At 47.1% G+C, this 14,965-nt stretch overlaps 3 protein-coding genes across 4 annotated transcripts in view; 1 reads left to right on the top strand and 2 right to left on the bottom strand.

The window, feature by feature from the left end:
- Positions 1-2,139: 2,139 nt before the first annotated feature.
- On the bottom strand, positions 2,140-4,602 carry DERPC (DERPC proline and glycine rich nuclear protein; the record flags this gene model as incomplete). The annotated part of the gene is made up of 1 exon (XM_082607003.1): positions 2,140-4,602. The coding sequence occupies one exon, from the start codon at positions 4,600-4,602 to the stop codon at positions 2,980-2,982; it is 1,623 nt and encodes a 540-aa protein (XP_082463129.1). The 3' UTR covers positions 2,140-2,979.
- On the bottom strand, positions 4,599-5,650 carry CHTF8 (chromosome transmission fidelity factor 8; the record flags this gene model as incomplete). The annotated part of the gene is made up of 3 exons (XM_082607009.1): positions 5,596-5,650; positions 5,211-5,328; positions 4,599-4,823 (listed from the first exon to the last, which is right to left on the bottom strand). Exons 1-3 carry the CDS (start codon positions 5,616-5,618, stop codon positions 4,599-4,601), a joined length of 366 nt encoding a protein of 121 aa, XP_082463135.1. The 5' UTR covers positions 5,619-5,650.
- Positions 5,651-13,846: 8,196 nt separating this feature from the next.
- UTP4 (UTP4 small subunit processome component) overlaps positions 13,847-14,965 on the top strand; it is a 32,012-nt gene continuing 30,893 nt past the window's right edge. Inside the window, exon 1 of one of the 2 annotated variants that reach the window (XM_082607001.1) lies at positions 13,847-13,970. The gene's annotated coding sequence lies outside the window, so the exon portion shown is untranslated. Of the gene's footprint in view, positions 13,971-14,038; positions 14,248-14,965 lie in introns of those variants that run through there. The other variant, XM_082607000.1, reaches the window with a different exon arrangement.

Genomic DNA, 14,965 nt, shown 5'->3' with positions numbered 1-14,965 from the left:
TGGTGGTGCTAAAGGCCATAGCTCAAGGCTCTATGGAGGCCTTGAGCTGAATGTATTCTACCTGGAAATTGCCCAGATATCTAGATTGTCTCGTCTGTGATCTCTGCTGAGGAGGTAAAATGTTTTCGTCATCTACCAGGAAGATTAAACCCCAACATGCTCAGAAAGGAAGTGAGGGCTTGGGTATTTCAACCTGTATACTCCTGAATTCCGCTCTCAAATTCAGCTCTGACTGAGTCTAAGACAGCCTCCTCACTTCGCTTCACTTCACTTCACAGTGATAGTCAACCTGTTCCACCCTCCTCCTCATTGGGTAAGTTTTTCAAGGTGGCGAGTGACACAGAGCCTGGACTCTCACAGGCCCCTCTGCAATAGGCAAGCCTGCCCTCAGCACGTGGGGAAAAACTATTGGGAGCCTCTGACCACACTGGCTACAGTCTTGGAAATGCCTGGACAGATTCCTTGGCAGCTGAGCAGTGCCCATGACGTTCAGGCTACGGTTGTTGACAATCACCTCTAATGGAAAGCTTTTCAGTGTTCCCTAAGGGAACCCTCCATCCAAGCTGGTCATCGTTGAGGCTGTCCATTCTCCTCAGTGGCTTCTCCAGGGAATCCTTACAGCCAAGTTGTGGATAGTCACTACTGCATTTGCTTGCTTCTGTCCAGAAACCAAACTAGGAGATGGAATTGGTATCTAAATCCTAAGGTTCTTCTCTTCTCTCACGCCTCTCGAGGCTGTTTGATTTCCCTCTTTTTTTGGAGGGGGAGTGAGGGAAGGCCATTTTCTACAGATTTGCAATCCACAGACTGTTCTGAGCTCTTGGGTTTGAAAACTGGGATACTGACTAAGCCTTTGACTTAGAGGTTGCTTGCTCAAGCGTGCTTTCTCACCAAACATCCACTCTCAGAGGGGCCTGCTGAGCCCTCAGAACCAGCACTAAGGTGGACAGTAGTCGAAAGGGCAAGCCTCTAGTGTGCCCAGGTGCTTCCTACGAAGGAACAAAGTGTGCTCTGAGCCAGACTGGCAAACCCTGGTGCTTCATCTCCCATGAACTCAGGGGTTTTCCAGCTGCAGCAAACACTGCTGCATCACACAGACCTTGAGTTTGTAAGAAGACGACTGCTGGCTGACATCAGGCCTAATCCATGAAGGCTGGGAAGAGGCGGCAGGCGTTTGCTGAAGGCAGTTGTTCCAGGTTCTTGCGTGTTGTTGCTGGCCAAGAAGTAAACTATTTTGAGCACTACAATGGAAGAAATCTGGCCAGCCAACTGCAGAGCTCAGACTTCACTAAGGGCTTGTTTTTCTTCAGCTTTTACTTGAAGGTTAATGTAGGATGGACTCCCAGATGGAGAACTCTTGGCTGTCCTACCATCAGCTCTGCCTTGCTCTGTGACAATCAACTTTCTCCAGATCAAGAGAGTAGGCAGGTACAAGTAGTGGGCCCACAACGTTTGACCTCAACTGGTTTTTCTAAGTTATTTTGTACATTTTTCAGCAGCGAAACCAAACTGGGTCTTCAGCTTTATTCCCGTTTCTTGTAAGGGAAGAGCCTTTATACAATTGGACACATTTTGGGTTTTCTTCAATGAGAATTTTAATCCTCTTTTGTATTATTTCTAAAATAATTTGTAAACATATTTATTTTTACTTTTTTTTTTTTTTTTTTTTTTTACTTTCAGGTCAAATTTTTTATACTGCACTTATTTGTCAAAATAAAGATTCTCACATAATGCTGGTACCTCTGAGCTCCTCCCTCCCTCTTTGTACTTAACAAAAGCTAGCTCTTTATTCCAGTTTCAAGATTGGTACTTGAGGAAGAACTAGTTTTGCCAAGGAAATTCCAGTGGAACTCAGAAGCAGGTAAGTTGTCACAGTTGCCTCTGGACCTGGGGAATACAGTAGGTCTACCTTGCTAACTGCACACCTATGGTGGCTTAATTTTTTATTGTAGAGAGTGGACGGGGTCTTTGGTGAAATTACGAGCCAGTGAGTGAGCCCTAGTTAACCAGCTAAGGCTAAAAACCAAAGCTTGCTTCCTCCTTGAAAATGTCATTATCTGGAAGGTAATGTAGGACTGTGGCCAAGCTGAAACAAAGAAAAGCAGTAAACTTCCTTCCCTGTGGGACAGGTAATAAAAAGGGAGTGAAATCAATAGCCCTCTCGTCCCATTTATTAAAGAAACAGTAAGAAAAGGTACAATGCAGGAAAACACCAACCATCCTTTCACATCAGGCTGAACGAAGCACAGTGATTTCTCCCCTTCATTCCCCCCACCCCCACCCCAATTCCCATAACCCCATCCACATCAGTTTAATTTTGAGGTTCTCTGATTGGGAGTACCAGTGGAGAGGGAGCGGGATGAGCAGTGGAGCCTTGATCCTGGCCTCCTCTAAGTAAGTCCCAGGAGAAGGGAGCTGCAGGCCTGGTCAGGCCAGCAGAAATTTGGTGGCTCTCTGAAGTGGTTGCACTTCCCTGTTCTGTGTTCCAGCCCCCAGGGGAAGGTATGGCAGTAGAGAGTGACCAGGTCAGTGCTGCTGAAGCATGGTCCGCTCACCAATGCAACATTTCTAGACAGCAGTGAGCTGATTCTCCAGTGGTGAGCAGGGGACCGCATATGAATTGGAACCTGCAGGCCAATGTATCCCTGAGGAAAAGTCCACAAGAACAATTCAAGAAACTAGTAAGAAACAAGGGGCAGAAAGCTGTGGGACAAAAGCACAGCAGGCTTCTGGAAGGCTGGAGATTCCTTCTCGCAAGGCGGGATCATTCCCACCTGCCAGAGTCCATGTCCCACAGATAACATTTCACCTTCAGTCAGTCAAGAAAGACGCAGAGGGGGGAAAAAGGCTCATTTGAACTTGAGCCTGAACTATGTACTTCAGACTGTAGCTCCATATCTACCCTTTCACCTAAAACACAGCCCCTGCCCAGAACCACAGTGCCTGGAAACCAAGGTGGTCCTGGAGAGAAAATGGTGTTTAAGGGGGTAACATTCCATTTGGGTACATTGCAGCCATTGGACCCCCTGGTCTGGGGAAAGCAGCTGGGTTTGTGCCAGGGAGGCTCCCCACTCTAGGAAATGGGACCAAAGTCTTGCTTACAGGGCCATTCATCCTTGGAAAGGAAGCTGGGTTTAGACCCAGGGTCCCAGTTGGCCTTGCAAAAGGAGCTGGGTTGATACCCACAGGGCCTGCTGGCGAAGAGCCTAGGGGCCCAGGAGCTGACCTGGGGAAAGTAACCTGACCAGGGCCTAATGGGCCAGTAGACCTTGGGAAGGTAGCTGGACTTGGGCCCTGTAAACCAGTGGCCCTTGGAAAGTTAGCTGGGTTGGAGCCTAGTGGCCCAGAGGCTCTTGGGAAAATTGCCGGACTAGAGCCCTGGAGGCCAGCAGACCTCTGGAAGCTAACGGGGTTTGAAGCCAATGTGTTAGAAGACTGAGAGAAAGCAGCTGGGTTCAATCCCCCTGAACCTGTCCCCCTTGGAAAAGGATTAGCATTTACTCCCATGGGGCCAGCGGGCCTTGAAAAATGAGCTGAATTAGGGCCAATGGGGCCAGGAGCCCTTGACATGGGAGATGGATTTGGCCCTGGAAGGCCAATTCCCCGAGAGCCAGGACCCGAGTTTGGGCCTATGGGGCCAGGTATTCTGGCCATGGAAGATGGGCTTGTGCCCATGTTTCCAGAAGACTGTGAGAAAGCAGCTGAATTTGCTCCTAAAAGACCTGCTGCTCTTAGAATGGGTGCAAGGTCTAGGCTTTGAGGTCCAGCCATTCTTAAGTTAAGACCAGATCCTGTGCCCAAGAGGCCACCTGCTCTGGTGTCCAAATTAGGGCTTGGAGCCAGGCCACCTGCCCTTGGGTTAGGCCCAAGGCCTGGGCCCAGGCCACTTGACCTTGGGTTGGGCCCAAGGCCAGGGCCTGGAAACATACCTGACCTCGGGGCAAGGTTTGTACCTACAAAGCCTGATCTCAGATTAGGACTTGGTCCGGGGCCCAGGCCAACGGGCCTAGGATTGGGAGGACCATTCCCAGAAGTCAACAGGACACCTGCTCTCAGGTTGGGTCCAGATCCAGGGCCCATGGGGCCACCACTTCTGGGGTCAGGACCTGATCCCAGAAGACCACCTGGCCTTGGGTTGGACATAGGACCTGGCCCTGGGAGACCCCCTAACCTTGGGTTAGACAGAGGCCCTGGGCCTGGAAGAGCCCCTGCTCTAGGATTTAGAGCTGACCCTGGGCTTGGGCCCAAGAGACCACCCGGCCTTGGGAAAGAAACTGCACCTGTGCCAGTGGGATTCATCCCTCTTGGAAAAGAAGCCATGCTTGGGTCACGAGCACCAGCAGGGAAAGGTGCTGGATTTGAAGCCAATGAGCCTGATGAAGTTGGAAAAGGAGACGGGTTCCTTGGAAACGGAGCCAAATTTCCACCAAGAGAGCCGGTTGCCATAAGGAAGGGATCTGAGTTCATACCTAGAGGATGGCCTGTGTTTAAAGCAGGACCCCCTTGTGGTCCCAGGGAACTGTCCATCCGTCCTCGAGGTGGCAGCGGAGCACGAGTCCAAGGAGTTGGCCGCTCTCTAGGGAAAATCCGGGGTTCTTTCATACTTTCTTGGGGACGTTGGTGATAATGGGCTTGGGGCGAGTTTTGAAAAGGATCTTGTTTTTGATGAGTGCTGTTACCAGGTACTGGGTGCCACTCCTGCAGCCAAGATCATCACAATCCTGCTCCCCGGGAGTGTGTTTAACAAGGACGGCAAAAGGTTTCTCCAGGTGGATGATTTTCCCATACAGGATATGATGCCCCACGATCAGCACAGGGATTCCCTTTGGCGGAACAAGAATGAGATGCCTGAGGTTCAGGGCAAGGTCGTAACACTCAGGTGCCTTCTAGAGATGCTCTTGGGAGGCAGTGCTGGCACCTCCACTTGCTCAACCACTGTTGAGAAGCCACAAAGGACAACCCACCCTCATATCCTTTTTACTCTTTCTAGCCCCAAGTAAGAGAATTTCTACTTTTAGAACTGTGACCTTTCCAGATTCCCCAAAGCTAAATTTCCCTGCTACTGCAGAGGTGGGGGGAGAACAAGCAATGGCTTAGCTAGACCTTGAATAACAAACCTGAGGGCAGTCCTCACTCTGGGTCCTGGGAGCACCACCTTGGTGTAGCTTGCTTTCCTGAAGCATTAGGCAGGGAAAGAAAAGTCCCCTCACCTCAGTGGTGTAATGTAGGTCTCCCAGGAGGTTTCCAGCTAATCCAGTGCTGTAGCGAGCCTCGATCTCCCCCTGTAGCTCCATCAGCACCCATTCTGCCAGGCCTCCAGCCCCAGCACTGCAAGCAAAGGGCTGGCGGTTACAATATTTTGGAGGGGTGAAGGATGAATAATAGTGTCCTACACCACCATTCAAGGCCCAAGAGATCTCTTTGCTGAGCACGAATTCTTGAGAAACTGGGCAGTGCTAGACACTGAACTAGAAATTGAAATGCAAGGATTTGTGCAAGATGCACCTAAGGACCCCAATTCTTCCAGGGAAATTTCAAACCTAAATAGCCCTAATCATTCAAGCTAAATTTAAAAAAGTCTCAAAAGGTACTCACCTGGAAATAATGATCTGCACCATGAGCTTCCCGTCTTTAAAAAGCAACTGAAAATAAGCTGTAGACGAAAATAAAATTTATTTAGAATAACAATAGCTAACATTTGTCACTTAGTATGTGCTAGGCACTTTTCTAAGTGCTTTAGACATATTTAATTTCAATCCCCTAACAACTCTATAACCTGTAAAAATTTTAAACTGATAATTGTACATATAAAATTGCTTCAGATCACCAAGGGTCAACTACAGTGTGGAAAGTTAATAGGTATCACAACTGTGTTCAAGGTCGCATAGCTACTAGTCTACGAGCCAGGATCTGAACCCAACACATACACTGCAGAGCCCACACTCTTGGCCAGTATGCTAACTTGCCTTCCTCAAGGATATTATATTTTCCATTCTGCATGGTTCTAAAAAACTAAGGAATTCTTTTAGATTTTACTTTTTCCTTTGGTGATGACATAAGCTTCATGTCTGCCACTTTGGTTATCTTATATTTCAAGGTTCAAATGATCTCTTTTAACTAAAAGCCAAGAGAATGGAAAAGGTCTTCCAGACAACTTTAGTGAACGGTAAGCTGATTTCTGATGTGATTCTCATCAAACACTTTGCCCATCTTTCATCATTTAGACACTAAGGATACCCTGACGCTTAATCTACTTTCGTTTTATACAATGGCACCACCTGGTGGCAAGTTTGCGGCACTCTACAAGAATGAGTTAAAATGGGACATTTTTGCCTGAAACAACTGGCTTCTTGTACTTTGTCTTCCTGAGAAGGATAGATTAATGGGGAGATTGAGGGATGGGGGATCTAAACTATAGCTTCTGTACAAATCTTTCCAATGAATAGATGGAGCCTAGTGGAAGGTTATCAGATCAGTGTTTACCAACTGTAGAACAGCAAGTTAATAGGAATTATAATTGTGCTCACAATTAGCAAACACCTGCTTAAAGTTAAACAGGTTTCCTTACTGACATGTTAATCTTTGTTTTGGATCTCCAGTGAAAAGTATATTCACAGCAGCCCTGTAAGACAGCGGAACCTCTTACTCTTGAGCGCCAAACACATTTTGGAAACATGAGGTTGGTCAATCACTGGACTTCAAATTCAAATATAAAGAGCAGCTAATATTTATTCAATTTTTACTATGAATCAGATGCTGTGCATATACATCATGGGTGGTATCTCATTCAACCACTCTGAGATAGGGACTTATCCGTATTTTGCAGATAAAGTAACTGAGGGATACATTTGCTTTATGTGGTACCACACAGCTAGCAGGTGGTAGAGCCAACACAAGAACCTAGGTCATCCAACTTTACACTCATAATCAATACCCTCTCGAAGGAGAAACCCAAGTGAGAATAAAAAGGCATGAAGGCATCAGGCAGGCACTGCGTACACGCATTCAGCAAGAGCTGAATCAAGAAGTCATGTTTGAATAAGCCAGACCTGCTGTAGCAGTACCAGGTGTGGTACCACTTGACAACAGGTAATACACTGGCTCAGGACAGCAAAGGTCTTCTGACAGATAAGACGGCCCCACCTCCACCATCAACAGAACAATCAAAAGCACTTTTAATATTCTTCCAAGGTTTCTTGAAGGAGAGACTAATAATTTAAAATTAGAAGGCCTAAATTCAGGTTCCAGCCTGTAAGTGTGGAACTCTTTCAGTGTCATCATACACAAGTCACTTAATGACCGTGGGGCTAAAACCTGGATTGTGTGACTCATTTAACTATCATGAAGACCAAATAAAACATATGTGGAGGGCTTCCCTGATGGCGCAGTGGTTAAGAATCCGCCTGCCAATGCAGGGGACACGGGGTCGAGCCCTCATCTGGGAAGATCCCACATGCCATAGAGCAACTAAGCCTGGGCGCCGTAACTACTGAGCCTGCGCTCTAGAGCCCGCGAGCCACAACTACTGAAGCCCACACGCCACAACTACTGAAGCCAGCGCACCTAGAGCCCGTGCTCTGCAACAAAGAAGCCCACGCACCACAACGAAGAGTAGCCCCCACTCGCTGCAACTAGAGAAAGCCTGTGCAGCAACGAAGACCTGACGCAGCCAATAAATAAATTTTTTAAAAATGTGGAAATGCTTTAGAGACTAACATATAGCTAATTTTTTAAAGAATGGGATAAATAAATCAACATTTCCACACTATAATTGTGAGTAAAATTCAGAGAATGGTAGGTACATTTTAGCCATGAATCAAAAAAGGCTCAATAGGGGCCTCCCTGGTGGTGCAGTGGTTGAGAGTCCGCCTGCCGATGCAGGGGATACGGGTTCGTGCCCCGGTCTGGGAGGATCCCATATGCCGCGGAGCGGCTGGGCCCGTGAGCCATGGCCGCTGGGCCTGCGCATCCGGAGCCTGTGCTCCGCAACGGGAGAGGCCACAACAGTGAGAGGCCCGCATACCGCAAAAAAAAAAAAAAAAAAAAAAAAAAAAAAAGGCTCAATAATTGAAACTGAAGTTGTGAAGTTTCTAAAGGTTAATAAATGCATATAGATTGAGAAAGAGTTCTTGTAAATAAGCTTTTGATGACTGATGAAACAGTATATTTTCCTTGGTAAGTGTAAAATACAGGTGGTTTCACAGAAGCAATAGGGTGTTCACACAGATACAAATTTTAGGAAAATCATGGCAGGGAAGGAGATTAATCTTTAAGACCTCTGACCACGTGTTTGAGATAGGAATGTGCAGACTGTTTAGGTAAAGGGGATGTAGAAATATTTTCAGTGCGTTCCCCATTTCCTCGACAGTCTCCTATCAGAACAGGAATTCAAAACAGTAGCCTAAAGGGAATTCCCTGGTGGTCCAGTAGTTGGTACTCAGTGCTTTCACTGCCGTGGGCCTGGGTACAATCCCTGGTCACGGAACTAAGATACCGCCAGCTGCGTGGCGCGGCCAAAAAACAAAAACAAAATAACAGAAAAAACGGTGGCCTAAGTGAATAAAGGAAAACAGATGCCTGGTAGCTAGGTCAGAGTAGCTGCACCTCCCTACTTGTCGCCATGCTTCAATGAGCACACACAGCTCTCTATCCACTTACGTAGGAAGCCCTGCCTGAGTACACCCATTGATACTGGCAGACATCTAGCAATTCTTGTAAAAATAAGAATTCTGTGGCCTAAAAACTTGTGCTAGACCTAATGAGATGCCAGAGATGTGAATACAAATGAAGTTCACACCCAGCTTACAAGACTCTAGCTCACAGGAACCTGTGGACTGATGTGGCTATACTTATGTACACGAGGGTGTATTTACCAAGTTAGTAAGTGATGTAGGGGAAGGCATCCCTTTTGTGAATTTTAAAATTCTACTTTAGCACCTTAAAATATCCCATTGGCTGAATCAGATTCTTCTTCTTCTTGCTCCTTGCTCTAGGGAACTACTCTCAAGAGTAGGTATGTATACCTGAGTACGTCACTGATAACACACCTGATGGAGGTGACAGGGAATATGTATTTCACTTAGTGTGGAGATGACTAAAAAAGATAATGAGGGGCTTCCCTGGTGGCGCAGTGGTTGGGAGCCTGCCTGCTAATGTGGGGGGCACGGGTTTGAGCCCTGGTCTGGGAGGATCCCACATGCTGCGGAGCAACTGGGCCCATGAGCCACAACTACTGAGCCTGCGTGTCTGGAGCCTGTGCTCCGCAACAAGAGAGGCTGCGATAGTGAGAGGCCCGCGCACCTCGATGAAGAGTGGCCCCCGCTTGCCACAACTAGAGAAAGCCCCCCCAATACAGCAAAAATAAACTCCTACCCCAACATTTTCTTTAAAAAAAAAAAGATAAATGAGAACATGCAGCCCAATCTGTCCTCATCCCCTTGAAAGCAGGCAGAAAAAGTTAGTAGGAAAACAAGGAGGTGAAGAAGTATAATACAAGTCAATCCTATTAGTAATAACAAGTAACATTATAATGAAAACTTTCCGTGTAACAAAGATTTCTAAGTCTTCAGTCTCAACTCATTCCAACATTTAAAAATAAGCAGAGCAATTTCTAAGTGCTTGTTCTAAGGTATTGCTTGTGTAGAAACTGCAGCTTTATCAAGAGCAACATCTGAAGGCACGGTCTCATGAATGCACCATATCAAATCATGACACTAAAAGGAGTCACTGGAAGAGATGCCCAGCACCTCACTCTCAACAGCCTTGAGTTTAATCCCAGATTTAGCTAGGACCAACTAACTGGTCTTTGTTGAAGAATAATAATTCCAAGTTCCTGTACAGCCAGGAAGAACTGATGCCACTTTTCAAAAAGATGTTTAAATTCAATATATTTCAGAGTGGAGTCTCACAGGTCACAACTACAGTACAGACTTGGAGACTTGGAGAGATAGGAAGGTGTGGAAAAAACCATCCAAACACCTTTCCCCTGCAATGAATTATTTTGACTCCCTACCCCTCCCCTATGTACACGAGGGGGTATTTACCAAGTTAGTAAGTGATGTAGGGGAAGGCATCCCTTTTGTGAATTTTAAAATTCTACTTTAGCACCTTAAAATATCCCATGGGGGAAATGTTTTACTTCTCAATTTTTGGGGGCCTTTACATAGCTAAACAAACTAAACGCATAAGTTCTATACTCCTAACTTAGTCAAATGACTTTAGCTATGTAAACGAAACTTTTTAAACACTTTGTATGTTTTAACTATTTTTTTCCCTTAAAGAAAAAAAATGCCTTTGTGGGGGGCTTCAAGATTTCTAGAAATATTAAGGTATTTCTAGAAATATCTGAGGTTGCCCCAGATCATCCCCGGTCTTGAGACCTCGAGTTACTTTGGAGATCCTGAGTAAAGTCAAGACACTGTTGTTTCTCAAGACAGTGGTCCAGATGACTTCAAGACCCCTGAACAAACCACAGAACAGCAAAGAAACCCACATTCTCAGAATCAACCAAGACTCACATTGGGAACCCTAATCAACTCAAAAGGTCTGAAATCAGACCAAATCTGGGATACATCTTATTTAACTGTCATTTTGAAAGTCATTAAAAACCTGAAAAATCAAAGTGCCACCACAATTTCTTAATTAGGAAGAAAAGTTCAGGCAGAGCATTATCTTTGTAATACAAAAAGCTTCATTTCTCACATAGCTAAACCTTTTTGAACATTTATCTGGATTCTCTCTTTTCATCTTGAAAACAATCCTATGATACAGGTACTATCACTCCCATTTTACAGTGAGGAAACAGACTTAGAGAAGCTAAAGGTTAAGTAACTGGTGGAACAGCTAGTAAGTGGTAGACAGGGAATGTGAATTCTAACTCCTCCACAATCCGGCCGGTCCTGCAGTCCTCTCACACAGCCCCTTCTCATGCAGGACATCAGTATAAGAACTTGCTTTACAAACATTAGCCTTTCTCGTAACATCTCCCACAAGATGGCAAATAAACCACCTATGAAGATGTTATATCTCGCCACCGAAGTAACTATGACATGTTGGGCAGGCAGCTCAAAACAAAGGAGCCTGCTTTTCATCATATCCAACTGACGAGATTTAGGTTTCTGAAATCCCTAGAGATGTACTCAAGGTTACCTCCAGGATTCAAAACTACAGCCTAAACCTGTTTCCTGCCTGCATAAGGCAAAATAAGTCAAAAGAACAGAGCACATTCTTTGTCACTGATTCATCTAACCTCCTACAAAATTTCTTATCCATTGGTTTCAGAGTTGTTAAATTGTTAATATTACTAAGGTCTTACAGAGAACATCATGAGCATTGATCCTCATGATGGTAACTGCCCCCAAAATAAAATGTAGCAGAAGAAAGCATGGTATGTATCGTATTAAACAGAATATGCAGCTTTCACTGAAATAGGGACTTTGACTCAATGGTTTAACCTAACTACACATAACTAAATTTTGACAGCTAAACAATGTTTAGCTGTAATACACTGGCCCTTTCATCTTTTCTTTTTTTGTTGCTTTTTAAACGGAATAGAGGCTTTAACTTTACAATTCTTAATTTTAAAAAATTCATTTTTATTTAAAAAAATTAAATACATGACACAAAATGTTTGCAAATTGCTGGGCCAACAATTAGCATTTATTGAGTTCTTATTCGGTCCCAGAAACTCTTTGTGTTTAGGGATTCAGTGAGAACTGAATCAGACCTAGATTCTGATTCTGCCATTTATCTAGCCTGCATATGACAGGGGGTAATTTAATCTCATGTTGCAGTTTCTCCACCAATAAACTGAGCATAAAAGAGAACCCATCTCAAAGGGTGGCTGTGAGCATTAAATGAAGTTTTGAATGTAAAGTCCTCAGCACAGTGCCTAACAGGGTAAACCTTTAGGGTCAAGCTATTGATTACCTAGAGGAACATGGCATTTTCTTAGTACATGTCCAATAGAATGACTTTATACTACTCTGTGTACTTATTTTAATGTTTATAGTGGACTAAAACATCCTATAAAAGCAGCATGTTATCAGAATAAAATCAAGCTTACACAATGGGAGAACAATTCAAATATGGCAGTCAGGGTTCACCAAACTGCTTCAGGGATTAAGTTCTGGAACGTTTTTTACCTCTAAGCATGATAACTATTTCTCTGTGTGTCTTTCCATTAAATGAACAATTCAGGAACTTTTATATACAACTCAATACATTATTTTTATTAGCAGTGTTGTGATTTTGTGACTGATGAGGAGAGTCTAAGTTTCAAAGGGCATATCTTGTCTCTTGACAGGCTTATGTTATGTCATTAAGTGCTAAAATCCAGTTTCTAAATGAGAAGCTTGCTCTCCTCCAAAAAGGGGCCATGGAGAGTAGGTGGAACTGAATGCTTCCAAACTTTTCATTAGTGAAGAGTGGGTTCAAAAACGTGTGTGGACACTATGCATACATGTGGTACTTTCCCATCACATTTTAAGATTCCCATGATGGAGGGAATCAATTACTGGTATTTGTAGACAATGAGTAGAAAAGATGGCTTCAGTCGATCTGAGTTACTCCAGTTTTCTCCATCTTCTGCTACTCTGCGGCCCCTTCTACCCTTCCTCCTCCTACTGCTGTGGCACCCTATCTTCCCCAAAGCCCCTTCCTTTATAGCTCTACTTGAGGTCTCCCTCTGTACTGGATTCCCCTCCCACCAGCCCCATCTTCTCCACCCTCTCCCCGACCCCCTCCCCTCCCTTCAATTTCAGCTACAAACACTTCCTATTTCTAGCCCCGCCCACTTTCTGGGACTTCTCCATCCGCTTCCCCTCTCCCCCCCCTCCACAAATTACCCCCAGACTATCTCTAGGACCGCTTTCCAAGCTGTTTAACCCTTTCTCCTACCTCCCAAGGAAACTACTCTTTAAACTGCCTTCCTCCACCTCCCAACCCCCGGAATACTCTTTCCAAACCGTTCTCCCTCCTCCCAAAGATTACTCTTTAAACGTTATCCCTCTACCACCCTCATTTTCCAAATCGTTCCCTATTTCCCCCCCTCAATTCTTAAGTACTTATCTCCTCCAGGACCCGACTCCACCCCACTCTTCTCTCGTCTCTCACTCCGCCCACAAATGAAGCTGGATCACTCTCCAGACTGTCTCTTCCTTCCAACTACCCTCCCAATTACCGCTCCCAGCAGCCTCTCCCCCACGACTTAAAATGTCCCCTCGAAAGAACCTCACAGTCCCCCGCTAAATCCCCTTTCTGATGTTCCCGCTACTTCCTGGGTTCCAGTTCTACCCCACTCTCGCAAGCATCCCGTGCTGGGTTCCCTCCCCACCCAGGGAAGAACCCCTTTCCGCACATACCTCGAGGTTCCGGCCCGCGCCGCCCCCTTCTCCGTCCTCCGCCCGCGCTCGGCCACTCTTTCCGCCCTTCTCCCGCTCCGCCCTGCTCGCTCCCTTCCTTCCCTCCGCCTTCCGACTCCACATTGCTCCCTTCTCCACAATTCCCGGCCCTCCTACCAGGGGGCCCCTCTGGGTCGCCCCCCACCTCTGCACGGCCCTCCCCGCTCCCCTCCCCCTTCCCGGCTTCCCCTCCCCCGCCCGCCGCTCCCCCACTCCCCGCCCCTCGGCTCGCCATTCTTCTTCTCGAGCCGCGTGCCCCGCCCGGCCCCAGCTCCCTAGCTTCCCGCTCCCTCGCACCCTCGCCCCCATTCCCGGCTCGGCCCTCGCTCCCCGCGGCCTCCCGCGCTCCCTGCCCGCGGCCTGACCTGCAATGGCGGCCGCCGAGCGCGGCGCCGCGCGGCCAACGGGCGACAACCGAACCTCCCGCCGCCGTCGCCGCCGCCGCGAGCACTGCCTGCGCACTTCCGGCCTTGCGGCGCGAGCACTTCCGGGGCAGAGCACGCGAGCGCGCGCGCACGTGGGGCCGGGGCGGAGAGAGGCGAGCTCCGAGAGTGGCTAGCCCATCCGCTGGTGAGTTGGGGAAGGGGCGTGGGGAGCGGGGATGGGACGGGGTGGGGGCAGTTCGAGCGGGTGAGGCCTGCTACAGGTCGGCGCCCGGCGGAGCTCGCCGATTCTCTTGTGCCGGGGCCGGTGGGGGCTACTCCAGAGATCCCCGGAGAGGGAAGGGGCGGTGAAGCCCTCGCGCGCGCCTTGGACGCACTCTTAGCCCGGCCCGGCCGAACGCGCCTGCTCTGCAGGCGGGTTCCTCACCTTGAAAGGAGACGAGTAAGGGGCGACCCAGAGCAGAGTGCGTATATTGGCGGCGACGGTGCGGCAGGTAGAGGGAGTAGTTGACAGATGCCGACCAGTCCTGTGGTTCCTCCCCTTGAGACGCTCTCGGTTCTTCCTGCCCCATCAGCCCCACCGTCAGTACCGTAGTTGAGTGTGTGATTTGCAAACTTAGCATGCACTAGAGATAGAGGTGTTTGCCAAAATGCAGATTGCTAGCCCTACCCCCGCCCCAAAAGATTGGAATTCTGGAACTGTGGAATAGGACCCGGAATCCTGCATTTTTAAAAACCATTTTTCGAGGTGATTTTGATACAGGAGTTCTGCGGACCTGACTTTGAGATACTCCTTTAGACTATCCACATTTCTTGCTTCTTTAGAGTGGTCGTGGTATTTATCCTCCTCTTCACCACCCCCACCCCCAGAAACCTCACACACAAAATACAAAGGAGACCTTAGTTCTGCGTCTAATACATCCGGTCAGCTCCATGTGACTCCGTTCAAGTGCTCACTCCCAGTTAGAGAATGAGGTTATATTCAGTCTTCTGCTCTAAGATCACGTTTTAAATTCTCACCCCTCTTTTTCTGGACCACTTCCTTCAGGCAGTTGTCAGGATTGCTGGCAGTCTGGGTGATGCTGTATGTGTTGATCTTTTAATTTTGTTGCTAAAGAATCCTGAGCTTCTGGAGACTGTTTGATAGATTCTTTATGGGCCATGAAAGCATCATTAGTTGGA

The sequence above is a fragment of the Mesoplodon mirus genome (genome assembly GCF_964341445.2).
Source record: "Mesoplodon mirus genome assembly, chromosome: 19".
Classification (NCBI taxonomy): domain Eukaryota; kingdom Metazoa; phylum Chordata; class Mammalia; order Artiodactyla; family Ziphiidae; genus Mesoplodon; species Mesoplodon mirus.
This window is presented reverse-complemented; position numbering and strand designations above follow the sequence as displayed.